This window comes from Melozone crissalis, unplaced genomic scaffold, assembly GCF_028551555.1.
Source record: "Melozone crissalis strain CALT ecotype California unplaced genomic scaffold, PUWL_Pcris_2 ptg000107l_1, whole genome shotgun sequence".
In the NCBI taxonomy this organism is placed as follows: domain Eukaryota; kingdom Metazoa; phylum Chordata; class Aves; order Passeriformes; family Passerellidae; genus Melozone; species Melozone crissalis.
This window is the reverse complement of record NW_026535884.1, coordinates 6,035,611-6,059,384: the sequence shown is the minus strand read 5'-3', so window position 1 is coordinate 6,059,384 and position 23,774 is coordinate 6,035,611. Positions and strand designations below refer to the sequence as shown.

The window sequence follows — 23,774 nt, the reverse complement described above, 5'->3', positions numbered from 1 at the left end:
GGGGCCTCCCCGGGAACGGCTCGGGGCGGTGCGGGGGGAACGGGAAGACGGGCAGGGCCGTGGCCGGGCAGAGGGAGCGGGGCCCGGTCAGAGCGAGCCGGGCTCGGGCAGAGGGAGCCGGGCCCGGGCACAGGGAACCGGGCCCGGGAAGGAAGGGCCGGAGCCGGGGCCGGGAAGGGCCGGAGCCGGAGCCCAGCGCGTTCTGCCGGCAGCCGGCGATGCTCGGGCCGCAGGCGCTGCCCTGCCGTGCCCGCATCCCTCCCGCACCCCGACTTCCCGTTCCCCACACCCTCCCTTCCATGTGCCCCGCATCCCTCCGTGTGCCCCATCCGTCCTTGTGCCCCCATCCCCCCGTGTCCCCATCCCTCCATGCCCCGCATCCCTCCGTGCCCCGCATCCCTCCGTGCCCCGCATCCCTCCGTGCCCCGCTTCCGTGTCCCGCATCCCCGCTGCTCCTGGAGCTTGGCACGGGAACAGTTTGGGGTTTTTGGGGCTCGCAGCGCCGGTCCCCGCCGGGAACGCGCATCCCCCGGGGCTCGGCCGGGCGGCGCTGCCAGGAGCCGCCCGCAGAGCCGCTCAAGGGGAATACACTCATTTTCCATGCGCTCACATTCCCGGCTCTCGGAGGGTGGATTTTTTAATTTTTTTTTTTTTTTAGCGGTCTTGGAGGAATCTGGGCTGTGACAACAAAGGCTCCGGCTTGGCTGTGCTCTCGCATCCACATCAGGCCGGGGCTGGCGGGGAAGGAGCCGGCAGCTGCCGCTCCATTGTGCCCAGAGCATCCTGGCTGCGTGTCTGGAGGGGCTGGGATGTGCTGGGATGTGCTGGGATGTGCTGCTGCTGTTCGGGAAGAGCAGAGCTCCCGCAGGCAGCGATCCCCGCCGCCCCAGCGCCGTCTGCATCAGCCAAATGCAGACAAAAGCCTGCAGGAGCGGCTGGGGCTGCCTGTGTGTGCAGGGGAAGGAGTTATTGGAGGGTGTTTCTGCTTCCTGCAGATGTTTTGTGTTGTTCCTGCTCGGAATCTTTTTGTTTATTGGGAAAAAAAAAAAAACCCAAGAAAAAGCAGCTTGCGTTTTGTTGGAAATGTGTTTAGGAGTGGTTTCTAAAGCATTCAATGGTTTTCTGAAGCATTTCTAGAAGTGGTTGGGGTGCAAAAGGGTTGCAGTGGTCTGTGGCTGAGGCCAGGCTGCCAAATTGGCATTTTGTGGTGCTGTGTGCTTGTGGAGGTAACACACGTGTGGCTGGGATGTGAGAAGGGTCACCCTGCATGTGGTTTTATTGGGATCCTGCTGGGAGATCTGCTCATCCTGCAGGGAGAGAGATCCTGCAGGGAGATCCTGCTCATTCTACAGGGAGATCCTGCTCATTCTACAGGGAGATCCTGCTCATTCTATAGGGAGATCCTGCTCATTCTACAGGGAGATCCTGCTCATTCTATAGGGAGATCCTGCTCATTCTACAGGGAGATCCTGCAGGGAGATCTGCTCATTCTCAGGGAGATCTGCCCATTCTCAGGGAGATCCTGCAGGGAGATCTGCTCATTCTCAGGGAGATCTGCCCATTCTCAGGTAGATCCTGCAGGGAGATCTGCTCATTCTCAGGGAGATCTGCCCATTCTCAGGGAGATCCTGCAGGGAGATCTGCTCATTCTCAGGGAGATCTGCCCATTCTCAGGTAGATCCTGCAGGGAGATCTGCTCATTCTCAGGGAGATCTGCCCATTCTCAGGTAGATCCTGCAGGGAGATCTGTTCATTCTCAGGGAGATCTGTTCATCCTCAGGTAGATCCTGCAGGGAGATCTGCTCATCCTCAGGGAGATCTGCTCTATCTGCTCTTCCTGCACTGCCAGGTGCTGGGCAGGGCCAGGTGAGATGACAGCTCTGGCATCATGGGACTTTTCATAGAGTGAGGCAGGAAATGCTTTCATCAACCCTCTGCTCACTTAGCATCCATTAGGATTTATCCACCTTTGTTTCCTGGTTTTTTCATCTATCATTAGGATTTACCCACCTTTCCCCCCCCTTTTCTTTTGTATGTCATTAGGATTTATCCACCTTTTTTTCCCTATCATTAGGATTTATCCATATTTTCCTCCCCTTTTTTCCCACATATTATTAGGATTTACCCACCTTTATTTCCATTTTTTTTCACGTATCATTAGGATTTGCCCACCTTTTTCTCCTCTGTCATTAGGATTTAACCACCTTCCCCCCTTTTTTTATTCCACAAATCATTAGCATTTATCCACCTTTATCCCCCACTTTTTATCCACATATCATTAGGATTTACCCAGCTTTATTTCCTTTTTCCCCCCCCTATCATTAGGATTTACCCACCTTTATTTCCCTTTTTTCCCCCCATCATTAGGATTTACCCATCTTTATTCCCCCTTTTTTCCCCACATATTATTAGGATTTACCCACCTTTATTTTCCCTTTTTTTCCCCCCACATATCATTAGGATTATCCACCTTTATCCCCTTTTTTTTTCCTGTCATCCCACCCCATTGTGCTGCAGAGCACATGAACGGCAGGGTGGCCCCGAGCCAGAGCTGTGACCTCACTGTCCAGCTGTCTGTCTGTCTGTCCCACATGGCACTGACCCTTTTCCTGCTGACGTCAGCCCTGATTGATCTGTTTATTTATTTATTTTGCCCCTGGTGTGTGTGTGTGGGCTCCAGGCCAGGTTTTTCAGCATCATTCTGCTCTGTCCATGAAAACAAAACAGCTCTCAGAGCCCTCCCCTGGACCTTGATCAAAACCACTTATTTAAGGCTGGAATTATGAACTGTTTCCCCCATGGCCAGACACAGAATCTCTGTTAGAGGAAGAACAAGAGATTAGACATCTCAGGAGCTTGGGCATTTCAGGAGGGTTGGAATATGTGCAGCAGGGGAATATTTAAATTATGAACACTTCAGATAGTGAGAAATTCTGATGTTAGGAGGGGAAAGAAGAATCAAGTTGAGTTATTGAGAATTTACACTTTGAATATTCAGAAATCCTAACATTAGAAGGAAAAAGAAGAATCAAGTTGAAATATTCAGACTTGACACCTCAAATACTGAGAAATTGTGATGTTAGGAGGGGAAAAAAGGAATCAAGTGGAATTATTGAGAATTTATACCTCTAATATTAAGAAATCCTGACATTAGAAGGAAAAAAAAATGAAGCTAGTTGAGTTATTCAGAATTTACACCTTGAATATTGAGAAATCCTGATGCTAGAGGGGAAAAGAAGACTCAAGTTGAATTATTCGGAGTTTACACCTTGAATATTGAGAAATCCTGATGTTAGAAGGAAGAAAACAGAAACAAGTTGAATTACTCAGACCTGACACCTCAATTATTGAGAAATCTTGATGTTAGAAGGAAGGAAGGGAACTAATTTGAGTTTTTCAGAATTTACACCTCAAGTATTGAGATAATCCTGATGTTAGAAGGAAAAAAAAGGAACCGAGTTGAATTATTGAGAATTTGCACCTCAAATATTGAGAAATTCTGATGTTAGAAGGAAAAAGAACTGAAATACTCAGACTTAACACCTCAGATATTGAGAAATCTTGATGTTAGAGGGAAAAAGAAGAACCAAGTTGAAACATTCAGAGTTTACACCTCAAATATTGAGAAATCCTGATGTCAAATCCCCCTCATCACTTCCTACCTGATAAGTTCCAGTTCCTACAAAGAAAATTGACTTTTTTTAATGTTTCAAATGCCATTATTTAGATGTGTCTCAGCTCCAGCTTGGCAGATAAAGCTGATTTCTGCCAGGCACTTGCAGAGGCGTGGCTGCAGTTCAGGTAAACAATTTAATGACCTGGCAGGACCTGTTCTTGCACCTCGGAGGGTTTTTATCTCCCAGCAGGAGTTTGGGAAATCTAGGAACACTCTTTTTGTGGGAATGGATTTATGGAACATTCCTAAATCCACTGAGAAATCCAATTGAATCAGTCCTCTGCTCACTTAGCATCCATTGGGATTTATCCACCTTTATTTCCCTTTTTTTTTTTGCCTGCCATTGGGACCTATGCACCTTTTTTCCCCTATCATTAGGATATTCAATCATATATTTATATTTGTATATTTTTATAATATAGTTATGTATATATTTATGTTTCAATATATTATATATAATATAAAATATATAATTATATATTTTATATATTTATATAGTAATATGTAATATAGTTATATATTATATATATTTATATATTTATATAAAATAATTATTATTTCTTTTTACATTTATATTTTTATTTTTATTTTTATTTTTATTTATATATTTTAGGCACTGGGTTGGGGTTTTTTTGTAAGGTATTATTTATATATAAAACTTCTGCACAGAGTGGACGGAATGAGGCTGAAGGCCCAGTTTGGTGTCAGGGCTTAGCAGGGAACAGCTGAATTTTGGAGAGGTTTTTGCTCTGGATTATTTTGGGCAGGAAGGTTGAGAGCTGTAACCTGAGCTGCAGGAAGGATTTGGGATTTGGAATTTGGGGTTTTGGGTTTGGGGTGGCTGCAGCTGTCCCTGAGTTTGTCCCACAGCACTGCCACCCTCAGCTTCAAAATCAAAAATTAATTTTAATTAATTTCCTACTTACAGAACTCTCAGCTTCAATATCAAAAATTCATTTATTTCCCACTTATAATACTTTATTAATTACATTCCGTTTACTAGCTGAAAATATCTATTCATCTATTTTAGTTTATCTGGTTTAACTTTGGGGTCTTCCCACAGGGATATTTGGGGTCTTTATAAAGAGATTTTTGGTGTCTTCCCACGGAGATATTTGGTGTCTTCATAAGGAAATATTTGGGTTTTTCCCACAGGGATATTTGGGGTCTTCCCACAATATTATTATTTACAAAACTAGAAAGCTCCTGAAGTGGAGGAATGAATGAAAATAAAATTTTGGACTCCCAGGCTCTTCTTTAGCAGTGGCCCCTTTAAATCCTGGTTTCATAACTATGAAATTTCAGTCACAGGATGAATTATTTTATTTTACAAAAATGAATTTTTCTGGTTTTGCTTAAAATTAAACCAGGCTTCTGCTGGCTTGGTTATCTGGAATAAAGAAAAGAGCCCTTAAAAGGGACCTGGAGTCCAAGTCTGGCTGAATTTTCAGAACAGGACAAAATGTTTTTGTGAGCTTGAGGGTTTTTGGGTTATTTTTATGTTTTTCCTTGTTTGCTTCCCTCTCTCAGGGCTGGATTGGGATTCCAGGCATTTGCTGGGTGCAGCTCCCCAAGTGTTTGTTCCACTCAGGGATTTCTGAGCTTTATCTAAGGTAAAGCTTTGCTCAAAAATGAGGGTGGAGGAGAGGAGGTGATAAGAAAGCAGAATTCAGGGGTTTTGTGGGGAAAAAAAGGGGGAATTTGTTCCCTTTTTGACAGCAATTCCAGGCTTGGAGGGAGGAGGGAACGTGGAAAAATTAGATTTTTTTTTTACCTGGCAGCTGCTTTTCCTTCTTTGGGGCAATGCAAGGTTAAAATCTGGGAATGGGAATTTGAGGAGCAGAATTCCCTGCCTGGAGGGGGGTGGAGCAATGGGAGTTGTGTTCCTTGTAATTAATTAAGGAATTAATTGTAGGCCTTAATCTCAGGCTGTGGGGGGGATTTGGGGTGAATTGGGGGTCAGTTGGGGATGAATTGGGGGTGAATTAGAGGTGAAGAGCCAATAGTAAAATAGATTATATTAATTATAAATTATATTAATAGCAAATATCATTTGACATTATTTTAATAATGTCATATAATAATCATTAATTATAAATAAATGTCATTTAATAATCATTAATTATAAATAAATGTAAGATACAAATATAATATATAATAGATGAAAAAGATATTATAGTTTATTATTATTGTATTAATTATACATAAGTGTAACATACAAATATATAATATATAATAGTTTAAAAGATAATATTTTAATTAATTATTATAATATTAATTATAAATAAATGTAAAATACAAATATAATTTATATAAATATAAAATAGAAATCTTAATTAATATTCTATTAATTATAAATAAATAAAATTATAAATCTTATATAGAATATGAAGTATAAATATAATACAGAAATATTATGAAATTAATATGATAATTATTACAAATATTATATCTATTTTCTTTATAATAAATTTATTTATTATAATTAACTAGGTATTATATCTAAATATTAATAAAAATTATCACTTTATTTTTGTTTGGTTATTTATTAATTTATTATTTTATTTGCATTTATTTATTAATAAGATAAATTAATATTGATGATATTGATACGTACAAATAAATAGTAATGAATTATTTTATTTGTTATTTAGAAATATTAATATATACCCACGATGATGCATATCTGTGACACGGGGCTGATGGCCCGGCTCATGGGTGGCACATGCCAGAGCCCAGTGCTCACTCAGCCCTGCAGTCAGCCTCGAGTGGCACCGATCCTGTCACATCAGGGGCTGCTGCAGCTCCAGCTCCAGCGGGGTTTAACCCTTCCCATTCTCTGGGAAATGCGGCTGCTCCCAGCTGCTGTGAGAGCACAGAGGGGCTGCCAGGACGTGGGATTTCAGGATGAGCTCCCGGGATGTTTAATGGGAATATCAAACACCCTGCACACTCAGGCTCTAGGGAAGCATCCCCAGGCTTTGGAATGCTCATGATACCTTGGAATGCTCAGGATAAACTCTCAGGATGTTTAATTGCAATAAAAGACCCTGCACACACAGGAATGAGCTTTTCTCAGCACCCAGGGGTTGTGCCAGGCCTTGGGATGCTCAGGATGAGCTCACAGGATTTTCAGTGGCAATAAAACACCCTGCACACTCTGGGGTGGGGATCTCCAGCACCCAGGGCTTGTACCAGACTTTAGAATGATCAGGATGAGCTCCCAGGATGTTTAATAGGTATAAAAAGCCCTGCACGCACAGGGGTGGGGATCCTCAGCACCCAGGGCTTGTGCCAGGCTCTAGGGAAGCACCCCCAGGCTTGGCAGAGCTGGGGGATGCAGAAATCTCCTGAGCAGCCCTTCAAGCCTTGTCCTTGTCCTGCTCCATTCCAGCTCAGGGACACGCTGCTGTTCCCACAGCTCAGCCTCGGGGCACAGTGTCCCCCCTCTTTTCTCTGATAAACCCAGACTTTGGCAGCGGGGCAGGGTTTGTCCCCAGGATGGCAGAAACAGCCACCACAGTGCTGGCACTGACCCAGCAGGAGGGGCCTCTGCTTTTCCTTTTTCCTTTTTCCTTTTTCCTTTTTCCTTTTTCCTTTTTCCTTTTTCTTCTTTCTTTTTTCCTTTTTCCTTTTTCCTTTTTCCTTTTTCCTTTTTCTTCTTTCTTTTTTCCTTTTTCCTTTTTCCTTTTTCCTTTCCCTTCCCTTCCCCTTCCCCTTCCCCCCTTGCCAGATTTCCTTTTTCCTTTCCTTTTCCTTTCCTTTTCCCTCCTCTTCTCTTTTCCTCTCCCCTTCCCTCTGTTCCTTTCCCTTTCCTTTCCCCTTCCCCACATTTCCCCACCCTTCCCTTCCCTCTTCTCCTCATTTTCCCTCTTTTCCCTCCTTTCCCCTTTCCCACCTTTCCCCACCTTCCCTCATTCCCAGATTTCCTTTTTAACTTCCTTCTTCCTCTTCTCCTCCTTTCCTCTCCCCTTCCCTCCTTTCCTTTCCCCTTTTCCACCTTTCCTCACCGATCTCTTCACCCTTTTCCTCATTTTCCTCCTTTTCCCTCCTTTCCTTTCCCCATTCCCACCTTTCCCCATCTTCCCCTATTCCCACATTTCCTGCTCTGCCCACCTGGCATTTGGGGGCCGTGGAGGCAGCAAAGTGACATTTTTTTGAGGCAACAAAGTGACATTTTTTTGAGAAGGGACATCCTGCCTTTGATTCCCAGAGTGGAATCCAAGCCAGATTGAGCCGGGGAGTTGGGAAGGAGGCGAGGAGCTCTTGATGTGCCACTGACTCATCTGAGCTGGGAGATAAAGCACGAAACTGTGGGATGGTGCCAGCTCCCAAACTGGGCTGAGAGCCTGGAAACCTCCAGGATTTGGGATGGGGGAGATGGCAAGCCAGGTTTGTGGGCTTTCATCTCAGCTCCTGAGCCTTCACCTCACCTGGGGGTGACAGGTGGGTGCACACAGGAAATCAGGAGTGAATTTTAGCTGAATGCTCAGTGTGGAGGATGGAAATGTGGGAACCCTGTGGGGCTGAGTCCTGCTCTGCCCTGGGCTTGGGGCTGGAGTTCTCCTCTGCTCAGCCCCATTCCTACAAGGCCAGCTTTGTTCTGCCTGCAGAACAGAGGATGCTTTCATTTTCCTCCTCATCCATGTTTCCTGCCTGATGATTCCCCCTTCCCTCAACAATTTGGCTTTTTCTGTGAGCCTGGGAATGCAGGACATTCTCAGGGATGCTTTTCCTGCATGCAGAGGGGATTCAGGACCTCAGAGGGATGGGACAGGCAGCAGGAAACGTGGGAATGGGGGAAATGTGGGGAAGGGAAAAAGGGAAAGGGGAAAAGGGGAAAAGGAAAGGGGAAAGGGGGAGAAGGAAAGCAAAGGGGAAAGGGGGAAAAGAAAAGCAGGGAAGGGGAGAGAGAGCGCCCACAGCACGTGAGGTACTCCCCTCCAAAAATCATCCAAAATCCCCTCCAAAATGTCCTTTCCCACACCTGGAGCACTGGCACAGTGATTTTTCACGTGGGGATGAATTCCACAGCCACATTCCCCTGAAAAGTGGGACTGTGCCCAGCCCCTGAGGGGAATAAATCAAAATTAGGGATGAGCAGCTCCACGGCTTTCATTCACACTGCCCCAGCAGCCCCATAAACTCTCACCCTTTTAGGAGAGGGTTGTGGCACTGGGAAAAAATCCCAATTTTGTGGCACAGCAAAACCCATCTGGCACCAGTGGGAAGGTGCCAAATTGTCACTTGTCACCCAAGTGGCACCAAGAGGAAGGGGCAGGGGCTTGGTGCCACTGCAGGGCTGCCTTTGGCACGAAAAGCCTTTTCAGCCCCAAACAAAGCCAGCCCAGAGGTTGGGGAGCTCCAGCTCCAGCCAAGGCCCAGAGGAGGAGGGGAAAAATGGAAAAAAAAAATAGAAATAAAGAGCATTTAGTGCTGAAAGAGATCCCTGCTGGGGGAAGTCTCAACAAAAGCTGCTGGAGCTCCTCCAGCCCTGTGGGTAAACGGTGCCACCAAGGTCACTTGGGGAGAAGACAGAACTGTTTGAGGCCGTTTTTTTTTTTATTTAAATCCATTTTGCTTGTCAAAGAAAGCAAACAAATGTCTAAAGGGTCTTGTGGCACAGAATGTGTCTTTCTTCAGCTCAGGAATAGAATATTCCTGTGTTCAGGGCTGCCTGTGCAGTTCCACTCTTGTGCCGGGCATTTCTCACTGGGGTTTCCTAAAAGCACCCGGGAGCTGTGGTGCCAAAATCTTCTGCTAAAATCAAAAATCAGCTAAAATCAACTCTGCAGCTGGACTGTTCCCCTGAAAAAAAAAAGAAAATTAAAAATTAATATTCAGTGCAGAGAGGAAGGTGGGGATGCGTTCAGGGATAAATTCCTACAGTGAGCTCAAGGTGGGAGCTGCAGAAAAATAAAAATGTTCAGAGCAGAAAGGAAGGCAAGGTCCATCCAGGCCTGGAACCAGTTCCAGAATAATTTACCCAGAATAAATCCCTGCAGGGAGCTGCAGGTGAGTGGTGCTGAGCAGGTGATTTCCAGAAAATTCCAGATGTTCCTGGGGAGGTTTGGCTGGGAGTTGCCAGGGAAAAACCCGTTATCATCAGATCCATGACATCAGGAGTGCATTAGGAGGGCTAAGGAAGGATTTCATCTCTAAGCCGTTAAATCCTGCAATAATTGAGGTTGGAAGAAACCTCTGGAGGTCACCAAATCCTCATGACCTTCCCCAAGTAGCTCCTTGGTGCTGCAGGAGCTTGGAGAAAAACACTCAAATATTGATTAAATTTAATTTAAATTGATTAAATTCCAATTCCCGACTCTTAAAATTGGAGCAGAAACGAGAAGAAAAATGGGAAGAAGAAGAAAAAGGAATGGGATTTTGTGTGCATTATAAAACTCCATATTTTCTGCTGAAAACTGCCAGGTTTTTGCTAAATATTAATGTTAAAAAAGTCAACTAAACACAGCAAGCAACCAAAACTCTGCAGTCTTACTCATCCTGCTTCAAAGCCTTGTCTAAACATCCACCTCCAGCGTCTCAGGGAGGGGAAGGAGCTGTAAACTGACATTTAACAAATTCCAGACAGGAATTGGGGTTTTTTGGGGCTCTGTAAAAACCTTCTGAGCTCTGCTGCCAGAGCCAGAGCTGAGTTTGGGCACAGAAATGGAGAAAAGTTCATTTAGGGGTTGTGCAGCTGCCTAAATCTCAGTGAAAATGGGGGGAAACAAACACCAGGAAATGTCTGTGAAGTGAAAATAAGATTTGGGCATTAAAAAGAGGATTTGGGGTGGTGGAGCTCTGTGGGAGAGGAGCTGGAACTGAAGGATTTGGTGAAAAAATCTGAATTTTTGAGGAACCACTGGAAGGAAGAAGAGGTTTTTCATCAGGCTTTAAAAAAACAAACCAGAAGAGAATAAAATAATGAAGAGAGAGATGATTTTGGTGTCACAGCCTGAATTTCTGCTGTTCCACCTGGTAGAATTTGATGAAAAATTCAAATTTTTGAGGAACCACTGCAGTGAAGAAGAGATTTTTCAGCAGGCCTTTGGGAAAAAACCCTGAAATGAGGATAAAACTATGAAGAGAGAGATGATTTTGGTGAATTTCTGCTGTTCCACCTGGATTTTCTCCTCCTGCTCCCACTGGCACAGCCTCCACCTCTCCATGGTGCCCTCAGCCATCTGCAGAGAGATTTTAGTCAAGATTAGAATCCAGCTTATTCCATTATCCTGGAGCAAAACCAGGAGAGCCCAAGCACTGCAAACAGCTCTTCAGTGCCATTCCTCCATTAAGAAATTGCTGTCAGGGGGAAAAAAACCCCTTTTATCCAAAGGACAGGGACATTTTAATGATGAGGTAAATCCCCTCCACACTCTTCAGCTCACAAAAGGGGCAGTAAATGAATTATTCTTTATAAAACCTAACATGAACCTCAGGCAAGGTGATAAAACAATTCAATTTTAAATTTTTTTAGTGACTTAAATATGTGTGGCTTTAAAATTATTTTTACAAGCTGTTTTTCCTTGGGTTTTTCCCGCTTGTTCCAAATTTTGGGTGAAGCAGCAATTTCCAGAGGGAGGAAATCAGCAGGGAATGGAGATGTCAGGGAAGGGAAGCAGCAGGAGGCACAGAGCTGGAAATTGGAGAATTTAACAATTTCTGGCTGCTCAGGGTGGTTGAAAGGACAGGTAGCAGAAAATCTCATTGCTGCACCAGTGCCAGCAGATCAGATCCCTGTGGAATTAGCGTAACTCCTGCTATAAATAGATTTATCTGGGCCAGAGCAGAGCTCGGCTGCTTTTGCCCACAGTCACTTCCAAACAAAGCAGCTCCTGGGGTCTCGGGGGCTCTTCTGGGATTCAAAGGAGATTTTTGGGGATGATCCCACTGAGGGGGCAGAGATTGCACTGAACCAGCCTCTCCTTTTTGTGGCAGCCAAGGTAGCAGCAAAAAACCTTTGCCAAAAAAAGCTCCTTGCCAAAAAACCATTACCAAAAAATAATGGATAATGGGAAATGGGAAATGGGATGATGGGAAATTGAATAATGGGAGATGGGATGATGAACAATGGGAAATGGAAATGGGATAATCGACAGTGGGAAATGGGATAATGGACAGTGGGAAATGGAAATGGGATAATGGACAGTGGGAAATGGGATAATGGACAGTGGAAATGGGATCATGGACAGTGGGAAATGGAAATGGGATAATGGGAAGTGGAAATGAGATCATGGACAGTGGGAAATGGGATAATGGGATAATTGGAAGCCAGGCCCAGCATGACAAGGCCCAGCCTTGGCAGGGGATCAGGGAACCTCACAGAGCAGGACTGTGGGGCTGCAGCCAAGGGAACACAGCCCCAGTGTGGGGCTCACAGGGAGCTGCTGTGGGGGCTGCCACAAGGGAGGGCATTGTCCCCCTGCCCAGGCTGTCCCTGCCCAGGGAGCCCCAGGAGACAGTGGGAAAGGGGGAAAAGAAGAGAAAAGGGGAAAAAGAAAAGAGGAAAAAGAAGAGCAAAGGGGGAAAAGAACAGAAAATAGAGAGGCAGTGGGAAAAGAAGAGAAAAGAGGAAGAGAAGAGCAGCTGAGAGGGAGCAGCACACGCAGCATTTCCAGCAGAGCCGCTGGAATCTGGGTCAGGCTCAGTCTGGAGCTGCCTCGTCAGCACAGCAGGGCTGGACTAAATCCATCTGTCCATCCATCCATCCATCCGTCCATCCGTCCCTGGGGTGCCCAGAGAGCTGCCCACACCCCCGGGGTGGCACTGAGGGCACCGAGGGCATGGCACGGCCAGCAGGGCTGGGCTGGGATGGGCTGGGATGGGATGGGATGGGATGGGATGGGATGGGATGGAATGGGATGGGATGGGATGGGGGCTCCTGAGGGGGACACACCCCTGGGCCACCAGACAGCCCAACCCTGGGAATTTGGCTGCCCAGGGCTTTGTCCCAGGCTTGGCACTGATCTCCATCCCAAGGGAGCCATAAATGTTGGGTTTTACTTTGGGCCTGTGCTGGAATTGCATCCCCCAGCACAGCCAGGAGGTGGGGACAGGGACAAAAGGGGATAAATGACATGGGGATGGGGGTAAAAGGATGGGGACAGGGGTAAATGGGAATAAATGGAATGAGAACAGGGTAAGAGGGGACAAAGGACATGGGGACAAGGGATCCCTTTCCCAGGGATCTGATCCTGCTCAGGAGCTGGGCAAGGATGGTGAGAGGAGGGAGCAGCAGGATGGGAATCCCAGATTTCCACTCCAGGATCTCAATTCCCAGTTTCTTTTTCTCTTTAAACTCCCAAGGTTATCCCGAATTTCCCCTCCTTACCCTCACACACCTGTGGCTGTGCCCTGAGCTCTCCCAGGAGGAAAAATCCCTGGAATTCAGCAGGGCCTGGGCAGGATGGGGCTGCCATGGATACTGTCACCATGGAGCTGTTGTCATTGTGACCCTGCTGTGGATGGAGGAAAGGGAAAGGGAAAGGGAAAGGGAAAGGGAAAGGGAAAGGGAAAGGGAAAGGGAAAGGATTCCCCTCTGAATTCCTGCTGGAAGGTTTTTTTTAGGAATTCCTCACTCACCCAGTGAGGTTTATTCCCCTCTGAGTTCATTCCGGAAGGGATTTTTTAGAAATTCCTCACTCAGTGGAGTTTATTCCCCTCTGAATTCATTCCGGAAAGGGTTTTTTAGGAATTCCTCACTCAGGCGTTGCCATCACAAGGTACCAAATCTCTGCTCTGACTGTGGCACTCCTGATTTATCGTCCATCCAAAAGGGGAGAGTTTGGCAGCTGGGAACAGCTGGAACAGCTCAGGGGAGCTCCAAACCCCTCCTCTGCAGCTGGGAGAGGCTTTTGTGGAGATTTTAGGGTGGGAGAGGCAGAAATTAGCCAGAGCTGGAGCTGGCAGAGGCGCAGGAAGAGGGAGGGAAGCTTCCGGAAGCATTCCTGCTCCTGCTGCAGGGATCTGTGCCCTGGGAGCTGGCTGGGATCCCACTGGGATGAGCTCACTCGGAGCTGGAGCTGCTCTGGGGCAGCTGGGGAAGGGAAAATCCCCAGGATGATTTTTAGATGGTGACTGAGAGAGGCTTTATGTATCATTTTTGGTCTAATTTTCTAATTTTTGGCATAATTTTTTATATAATTTTCGATTTTTCTGCGTAACTTTTTGCCTAACATTCTATTTCTCAGCATAATTTTCTGCCTAATTTTCATCATAATTTTCTGGCCTAATTTTCTTCATAATTTCCTGCATCATTTTTGGCTTAATTTTCTGTATAATTTTCTATTTTTCTGTGTAATTTTCTGCCTAATTTTCATTTTAACTTTTGGCCTAATTTTCTATATAATTTTCTCTTTTTCTGCATAATTTTCTGCCTAATTTTTGTCCTAATTTCCCGCATCACTTTTTACCTAATTTTGTATTTTTTGACATAATTTCCTGCATAATTTTTTGCCTAATTTTGTATTTTTTGTCACAATTTCCCCTGGATTCCTTTCCCTGGATCCCTTTAGCATGCAGCTGCTCCTGGCTGGAACTGGAGCCATAACGAACTCACAGCTCGTTATCTCTGGGGCTATAAAACCATTCCTGGTGGGATTTTGGCCACGTTTTGGGTGATTTTTGCCATTTCTGAGCCAATCCAAATGCACAGAGCGGGGCTGTGGGGATCTCTGAGGGAGCTCAGCCTCGTCTGGCAGTGGGAAGGGCTTGGGGGGAGGCCAGGGATTGTTGTGCAAAAAGAAAAAGGAAAAAATCCTGGCAGGGCTTCAGCAGGAAGGGAGAGCGGCAGGAAACGCTCAGGGCACGGGGCCAGGACAGGCTCAGGCTGGGACAGAGCTTCATTCAGAGCTTTTTGGGGTGAAAAGAGCCAGTTCTTGGCCAGTTCTGGGACAGAGCTTCATTGAAATCGTTTTGGGGTGAAAAGAGTCAGTTCTTGGCCAGCTCTGGGGGTAGAGCTTCTTTCAGAGCATTTTGGGGTGAAAAGAGACAGTTCTTGGCTAGCCCTGGGGACAGAGCTTGATTCTAATTATTCAAATATTCATTTTGGGGTGAAAAGATTCACTTCTTGGCTCGGCTGAACATGGCTAAGGTTTGTTCAGGAGGCACAGATGGGATGGGATGGGATCCATGGGATGGGAATGGATTCTCATTCCCACATTCCTCCAGGATGGAGCAGAATTGGGACAGAGCTTGATTCAAATAATTTTGGGGTGAAAAGATTCAGTTCTTGGCTGAGTTGGGTTCCTGCAGATCCATGGGATGGGAATGGAAATGGGAATGGGAATGGGAGTGGTGGGGAGCAGATGTGGATTCCCATTCCCAGATTCCTCCAGGATGGAGCAGCATTGGGACATCACCTTATTTCAATTCTTTTGGGGTGAAAAGATTCAGTTCTTGGCTGAGTTGGGTTCCTGCAGCTGGGAGAGGCTGAGAGTCCCTGGGATTTGCTCAGGAGGCACAAATGGGATGGGAGTGGGGATGGAATGGGATGGAAATGGGAATGGGATGGAAATGGGAATGGGGATGGGAATAGGGATGGGATGGGATGGGATGGGATTTATAGGATAGAATGGGAATGGGGTGGGATGGGAATGGGAATGGGGATGGGAAGAGGGATGGGGTAGGATTTATGGGATAGAATGGGAATGGGGTGGGATGGGAATGGTGAGGAGCAGACATGGATTCCCACTCCCGGATTCCTTGGGGATGGTGCTGAGGTGGCATTTCCTCATCCCTGAGGAGTCATCCCAGGTCCCCAGGCTGCTTGTGTAACTCTGCCTTTCATCTCTGACACGCTGGGAGCAGTGGGAGGATGGAAATTTGGGAGTGGAGCTGGCACAGCCTCAGCTTGTCAGCAGTGAAACTGGGATTCCTCAAGGGAAGCAGGATCTGTGGGATCTGCAATTCCATCAGTCAGCAGGAAAAGGACATTTTAACCCCAAAAATCCGGTGCTGTGCAATTCCTTCAGTGAGCAGGAAAAGGATGTTTTAACCCCCAGAAATCCAGTGCTCTGGAATTGTATCAGTTAGAAGGAAAAGGACATTTTAAACCCCAAAACCCCAGGGATGGACTTGGGCATGGTGTGCCCTTGAAGGGTGGGAAATCAGGGGTTGATCAGGCCCTGAGATGCAGAAAGAAAAATCCCTGAGCAGCAGAGCCAGGTGTGTGGGAGGATTTGGGATTGAATTTTGGGATCTTTTTGCTTTCCACTCCCAGCTTATCTCAGAGTTCCTCTCCCCAAGCCTCCTTAGGATATAAAAGTACCTGAAAAATGCCTGATAAATGTAATTTTCTTTGCTTTCTGGATCTCCTTTACAACCAAATAAATAACTGGGATCTCTACCCTTGCATTCAAGCCCTTTTAACCTTTTCCATCAAGCCCATACCAAATAAAAAGCTCCAATTTTTTGCACCTTGTGTTCCCCAGCCCCAAAAACATCTCCCTCCTCCACAGAGCCCAAATTTATCCATGGGTTGGGATAAAAATAGGCAGTAAATTATAGATTAATAAATCATAGAATAGATGAAGGAAGATGAACATAAATGAATAAATGATAGAATTATATTAAATTACAGACAGGAAATCTGCTGCCTGGATTGCAGATTCCACAATGGCTTCCCTGGAAAGACAATGATTCCCAGGAAATCCAGCTCTTCCCTCTTTTCCAGCTGCTCTTTGTGCCCAGCTATCAGCAGCACGAGGAAACCGAGTGGAAAAATTGAATCTGGCAGCAGATGCATGAAGGCACACGAGCCCCAAACCCAGGCACCAAAAATAGCTGAAAGAGGGGGGGAAAAACCTGAAAAGAGCCTTTTTAACGATTCCTTTTCTTTCCAAAGCTTTGCCCCCGGGCACAGCCACGCTGCTGTTTATGTGTGTGGGAGGCAGAGCAGAGTGGGAGAGCTGCTGTTTCTTTATTTTATATTTCTTTGATTTGTTATTCCATGGAAAAACTCCCTTTTTGTTGTTGTTTTTTGGCTGTGTTTTCCATGTTTTCCAAGGGCTGGTGGTGGCCAGGGCCCTGGGCACTGAGCTCCAGCCTGGATTTCATTTTCCAGGGGGTTTGGAGGGAGTTTAGGAAGGAAAAAAGGGGAACCCAGCATTTTTTTACTGGAGAATATTCCTGGGATGAAGACACCCAGAGCCCAAGACATAAATCCTGATGGTTCCTGCAGGAATTTTGAGGATTGAGGGTGTCCTGTCCTTTTCCTGAGAGCAGGACCAGGTCATGTCCCTCCAAACCCCATCCCTGCAGCTGGCACGTGCTCAGGGCTGGGATTTTTCCAACTTTGGCTGGAATATTTCAGGAACCAGCTTTTAAAATCCTGATCCCACAAACCTGTGAAGCTCCCTGACTAAAATTAGGATTCCAGACCCTTGGTGGTGTGAGGTTTGACCACATTCCCAGGTGTGTGGTTAAAGAAATAAAGAAATCACCCTCTGAGTGCTGTGCCAGGGAACACCCTCAGCTCTGCAGGGTTTGCTGCTCTCTGCCCTCCCAAAATCATTCCAGGAGCACATTCCTGAGCCTAGGAATGCCTCCTGCAAGTGGCTGATGTCATGTTTGCCTCGGAGAGGGAGGCCTGGTGACCTTTGCATCTGGGCTGTGACAGCTCCTCGCTGTCACATCTGCCTGCTGACGTGGAAAAGGAGCAGATCCCAAAATCCTGGAGTGGATTTATCCCTATCCAAGCACAGCCCCACGTGTGTGGAGGAGCTTTTCGGTGTTCAGAGGCCCAAGGGCTGCTCTGTGTGGGTCTCAGGGGTGGTGCCTGAGGTTTAAAGGTCATAATTCAGCACTTCAGAGAGCCTGGAAATGGGATTTGGTGGTGCTGGAATGAGGAATTTGTGCCTGGTGGGGCTGGATGGAACAAGGGTTATCCCTGTGTCAATTAGCACTGCTGCTAATTAACAGAACAATGCCACTGAATGAATTTGCTGGGGGTGTCTTCCCAGCCCTGGAATCATCTGGATCATCTCCATCTCTTTTCCCAGCCCTGGACTTCGTTCCTGAGGGATTCAGCGCCAACATCCCAGTGGGAATAGCGAGTCCCTCAGCCCCTCTGATCCTCCTCACCCCTTCCTGGCCTCCTACCCAATCATCACAAGCCACCAATTAACGATTCCTTACTGCTAATTAACGATTCCTCCTCACTGGTCTGTTGCAGGGCAACCATCGATGAGGTGGAAACGGATGTGGTGGAGATCGAGGCCAAGCTCGACAAGGTGAGGGCAGATTGTGGTCTGAAGGACACTGCTGGATCCCCTGCTCAGGAATGGGGTCCCTCCAGGTGTCCCCTAAAATCTGAGCCCATTTCCAGCTGTTAAATTCAGATTTAGCACCCCAGACCTGGGGCCTGGCAGGTGTGGTGGAGATGGAGGCCAAGCTTGACAAGGTGAGGGCAGATTGTGGTCTGAGGGGGACTGGTGGATCCCCTGCTCAGGAATGGGGTCCCTCCAAGTGTTCCCTAAATTCTGAGCCCTTTTCCAGCTCATAAATTGATGTTTAGCACCTCAGGCTTGTCCCCAGGACTCCTCTGAGCTGGGATAAGAGCTCCAGTCCAGCTCCTCCTGGGACAGGCTGTCCTGTCCCAGGATGGGATTTCATCCCTGTCCTGGACTGGGATTTTACCCCTGTCCTAACCTGGGCTGGGATTTTATCCCTGTCATTTCCTGGGCTGGGATTTTACCCCTTTTCTCTCTTGGGTGGGATTTTGTCCCTGTCCCTGTCCCAGGGTGGGATTTTCCCGCTGTTCCACCCGTGACAGTTCCCAGCACAGCAGGAACGGGAAGGGCGCCTGTCCCAAAGCTCTGGGCTGGGTGTGGGACAAAGCCAGGCTGGTCTAAAGCCCGTGCTGAGCTCATGTCTGTGTGTCCCCTTGTCCCCATGTCCCTGTCCCCATTTGTGTCCCCATGTGTGTCCCCCTGTCCCTGTCGGTGTGTCCCCAGCTGGTGAAGCTGTGCAGTGGCATGCTGGAGGCTGGCAAGGTTTACATCACCACCAACAAACATTTTGTCAGCGGCGTGAGGGACCTGTCCCAGCAGTGCAGGAAGGACCAGATGATCTCGGTGAGCCTGGGGGGCTGGGGGTGCTCAAATTCCTGATTGGGGGGCTGCGGGTGCTCAGGGGGCTGGGGATGCTCAGATCCCTGTTCCTGGCTCAGGGGGGAAGATCCCTGCTGCTGGGAATGGATCACAAATCCAAGCCCCTCACGCTGCTTAAGCAGCCACTGAAAATGAGATTTGGTGGGAAATCAGAGTGAGATCCACTCAAAATGAGATTTGTGTTTGGAGGGATGCAGAGAATCTGATAATACCAGGCTGGGAGGTCAGAGATCCATTTAAAATGGGATTTGCTGGGAGGTCAGTGTGAGATCCATTTAAAATGAGATTGGGTGAAAGGTCAGAGTGAAATCCATTCAAAATGAGATTGGGTGAAAGGTCAGGCTGAGATCCACTCAAAATGAGCTCTGGAGGGCGATCAGAGTGAGATCCACTCCAGCTGAGCTCTGCAGGCAGGTCCAGGCTCTGCAGGCAGTGCTGGGCTCTGCAATGTAGGTCAGTGAGCAGCAGGGATTTGGGAGGTGAGCAGCCCACGCAGAGCTGCACACGTGGAGCTCAGCTCTGCACTGCCAAGGAAAGTCTCCAAGGGCTCAAAACCCTCCCTGGCAAGGACCAGGGGCTCCTCAGAGCCTTCCTGAGCCTCCGCCCAGCCCTGGCAATGAGGGGCAGCTGCTCCTCTTCACTGCCAGGTCCCTTCACCTTATTTATTTTTATTTTATTTTATTTTTATTTTATTATAATTTTATTTTATTTTTATTTTTTATTTAATTTTAATTTAATTTTATTTTTAAATTTGTATTTCATTACTTTCATTTAATTTTTACTCCTTTTTTAATTGTATTTTATTTCATTTTTATTGTGTTGTATTTTACTGTATTGTATTGTATTTCATGGGATTATTTTGTGGGATTTTATCCCTGTCCTTTCCTGGGATGGGATTTTCCCCTGTCCATGTATTGTATTTTATTGTATTTTATTTTATTTTTATTATTGTATTGTATTTTTGTTTTTTCAGGAGTGCCTGGATAAATTTGGGGACAGCCTACAGGAAATGATCAATTACCACATGGTAAGGGGCTGCCTCCTGCTCTCCCCTTGGGTGCTGGTGGCATTGCTGATGTCCCCTGTGTTTGCCGCAAACAGAGGTCCTGCAAGGGGGGCAAAAAAAAGGACGAGAATTCACCAAAATCTTGCACTCCAGAATTTTCTTTTCTTCCTTTTGGGCAGCAGAGGGAGGACACACAGAGCCCTGAGGAGGATTTTGGCCCGTAAAAACCTTTTGGGGGCAGATTTTTTCCCCCTTTTTCAAAATAATTGATATTTTTTCCCCTCTTCTCTCTTCCAGATCCTGTTTGACCAGGCCCAGAGGTCGGTCCGGCAGCAGCTGCACAATTTTGTCAAAGAGTGAGTGTTTATTTAGTGTTTGTCCTTTTCCTTCAATTTGCAGCTTCCTGAGCTTCCCATTCCTCCTGTCCTGGGAATGCAGGGAGCAGAACCAGAACCTCCCTGCAGGGCTGATCCTGCAGGATGAACATCCCAAAATCCACCTGCAGGGCTGATACTTCAGGAAAAACCCATCCCAAAATCTGCAGAGCTGATCCTGCAGGATGAACATCCCAAAATCCACCTGCAGGGCTGATACTTCAGGAAAAACCCATCCCAAAATCTGCAGAACTGATCCTGCAGGATAAACCCATCCCAAAATCCACCTGCAGAGCTGATGCTGCAAGATAAACCCATCCCAAAGTTCAGATCCTGCAGGGCTAATCCTCCAGGATAAACTCTTCCCAAAATTTAGATCCTACAGGCCAAGCCCATGCCAAAATCCATCTGCAGGGCTGATCCTACAAGATGAACATCCCAAAGTTCAGATCCTGCAGGGCTGATCCTGCAGGATAAACTCATCCCAAAATCCATCTGCAGGGCTGATCCTCCAGGCAAAACCCATCCCAAAGTTCAGGTCCCTACAGGCCAAACCCATCCCAAAATCTGCGGGGCTGATCCTGCAGGATAAACTCCTCTGAAAAATCAGACCCTGAAGGGCTGATCCTGCAGGATGAACATCTCAAAGTTCTAAAGAAAGACTTGACTGAAGCTGGAATGGACACACTGGGCTGAGCTGGGATCCTGCTGGCACCCCTGTTTTATTCTCACTTTCTAACCTTGCTTTCTCCCCATTTCTCCCAAATTGTCCCATTTGTGGCCCCAGTGACGTGAGGAAGTTCAAGGAGACCAAGAAGCAGTTTGACAAGGTGCGGGAGGACATGGAGATCTCTCTGGTGAAGAACGCGCAGGCGCCGCGGCACAAACCGCACGAGGTGGAGGAGGCCACGGGCACGCTGAGCATCACCAGGAAATGCTTCAGGCACCTGGCCCTGGACTACGTGCTGCAGGTGGGGCACCTCACCCTCTGAAGCCTCTGGGTTTCAATCTTCTATTTTTCAGATTTACTGGATGGGTCTGGGCTTCATATTAGGGGAAGTTGTCCTGCTCAAATTCAGGATTTTCCTGATTTTCCCGACTTTTCTGGATGTCCGTTGCGGCTGTTGGGCAGCTCCAGCTGCTCAAATTCAGGATTTTCCTGATTTTCCTGACTTTTTCTTTTTTTCAATTTCAATTTAAATCCTACATTAGGCTCTCTTCACAGAGTAGGGATGTTGGAATAGGGTTTGTTTTTGTTTTATTTAGAAATGGGGTAACTGAGAGGTGTTTGAAAAACTTTTATTCCGTTTTCAGTCTCATGTGAAGGGTGAGACAATACAGATGTAATTCACACCATCATAATCAGAAGTTAACTGTTTTCTTAATTTCTTAGTTATACTAATTTCTTAATTATAATACATAGTAATTATATTACTAATTTCTTAATTATGATGTGATATAAGTGTTTCTTGGCCTATCAGTGTTAGTTATACCATGCTGTAAATGCTTTAATAATCTAAAATTACCCTTTTAATAAATAATTTCAATAAATTCTATAAAATTTATACATATATACATAAATTATATTAAAATTATATCAATATATAAAATAATTAAACAGTAAATTATATATTACATATAAATATATATATAATATTACAATATTTATATAAAATTTTTATATTTTTATATATATATACATACACAAATTATATAAATTATCATAACATCTTTTCAATAAATTATTTGCTCTTAGTAAGAGAAAGGAATATAAGTTTCCCCAGCAGTGATTTTAACCAGGTGAGAAGTGTGCATTTATTGCACCTTTTCCAGAACCCACCTTACAGGCACTTTGCACTGGAATAATTCAGGAATAATTTGGGATTGATTTCCCAGTGGATCTGGAGATTCCCAGGCTGGCTTTGCTGCTGGTGCTGAGAGGAATATTTTTATTTTTTCCCCCAGATCAACGTGCTGCAGGCCAAGAAGAAATTTGAGATCCTGGACGCGGTAAGAGCTGCAGGAGAGGAGCCCTGGCTGCTCCTCAGGGAGAAAATTCAATTTTTGGGGATTTTCAGGTGCTGCTTTCCCTTCTTTGTGCCCACAGCAGAGTGCAAGGAAGGAGAAGAGGGATAAATTGCTTGGGGAAAGTAAAAAATAAAGAATTAAGAAAGAAAAATTAAAGAAAGTAAAAATAAATTATTTTGAGGGGGGAAAGGGTTTAGGGTTTTTTACTCTACCCCAGGAAATGGAGTAAAGCAGGGATAAATTGCTTTGGGAAAGTAAAAAAATCAAAGGTTAAACCCATTTTTTATGGGGAAAAAGGGTTTAGGGTTTTTTGACTCTGCCCCAGGAAATACTGATTTGTGCCCACAGTGAAGTGGAAGGAAGGAGAGGGATAAATTGCTTGGGGAAAATATAGAGAGTTAAACCTAATTTTTCTGTGGGGAAAAAAGGATGAGGATTTTTCACCCTGGCGCTGACCCAGCTGTTGTTTCTGTCCCCAGATGTTGTCCTTCATGCACGCGCAGTTCACCTTCTTCCAGCAGGGTTACAGCCTCCTGCACGAGCTCGACCCCTACATGAAGAAATTGGCCACCGAGGTGAGGGGGGCCTGGGCTCTCCTGAACCCCAAAAGGGTTTGGGACTTGGGGTTCCCCTTTTGCTGCCCCATGGCCAGCAGGGAACACCCAGGGGCTGCTGCAGGAGTGGGGCCCACCCACAGCTGGCTTTTGGCCTCCCTTGTGCCCCTTTTCCCTCCTTTTGGCCTCCTTTTCCCCCCTCCTTTTTGCCGCTTTTTTGCCTTTTTCTTGCCTTCTTTTCCGCCTTACTTTTCTCTCCTTTTTCCCTCCTTTTTACGTCTTTCTTTCCTTCTTTTTTCCCCTTTTTGCCTCTTTTTTCCCTGCTCCTTTCCTCCCTCCTTTTCCCCTCTTTTTCCCCCCCTTTTTCCCCCTTTCCTCCCTTTTTGGTGCTTTGGGCCCAGGATATCTCTGTCCCACCCCATCCTCTCCATCTCCATCCTGATTTTCCCCCGTTGTTTTCCCAGCTGGACCAGCTGGTGATCGACTCAGCCGTGGAGAAGAGGGAGATGGAGCACAAGCACGCCCTGATCCAGCAGAGGGTGAGCCCCAAATTCCCAAATTCATGATTTTCCTGGAAATTCCGGATTTTCCTGACTTTTCTGGATGTCCCTCGTAGCTTTTGGGCAGCTCCAGATTCCTCAAATTCAGGATTTTCCTGATTTTTCTGATTTTTGTGGATATCCCTGAGAGCTTTGGGGCCGCCTCAAATTCAGGATTTTCCTGATTTTCCTGCCTTTTTCTTTTCAAATCTAAATTTAAATCCTACATTTAATATTCAAGTCAAAATAAAAAAAAAAAAACAGAATTTAAATAGAATAAATTTCTTTTTATTCTCACAATAGAATCTGAGGCATCTCAGATTTTCCACCCTTGGCAACGATTCCCAGCCTGAAGGTTGGGAATAAATAATGAATTACTGTTAATAATAATAAATTAAATTAATTTAATTATTTTTCTTTCCCTTCTCTTCTCCCTGCATTGCTGCCTGGCCCTGCAGACCCTCCTGCAGGTGAGTTCCCACCT

At 46.1% G+C, this 23,774-nt stretch overlaps 1 protein-coding gene across 1 annotated transcript in view; it reads left to right on the top strand.

Moving 5' to 3' along the window:
* ACAP3 (ArfGAP with coiled-coil, ankyrin repeat and PH domains 3) overlaps positions 1–23,774 on the top strand; it is a 32,851-nt gene that overhangs the window by 160 nt on the left and 8,917 nt on the right. Inside the window, exons 2-10 of the mRNA XM_054291901.1 lie at positions 17,853–17,910; positions 18,634–18,753; positions 19,763–19,816; positions 20,093–20,151; positions 20,957–21,140; positions 22,135–22,179; positions 22,677–22,772; positions 23,216–23,290; positions 23,749–23,760. Coding sequence (XP_054147876.1) covers positions 17,853–17,910; positions 18,634–18,753; positions 19,763–19,816; positions 20,093–20,151; positions 20,957–21,140; positions 22,135–22,179; positions 22,677–22,772; positions 23,216–23,290; positions 23,749–23,760 — 703 coding nt within the window. The remainder of the gene's footprint in view (positions 1–17,852; positions 17,911–18,633; positions 18,754–19,762; positions 19,817–20,092; positions 20,152–20,956; positions 21,141–22,134; positions 22,180–22,676; positions 22,773–23,215; positions 23,291–23,748; positions 23,761–23,774) is intronic.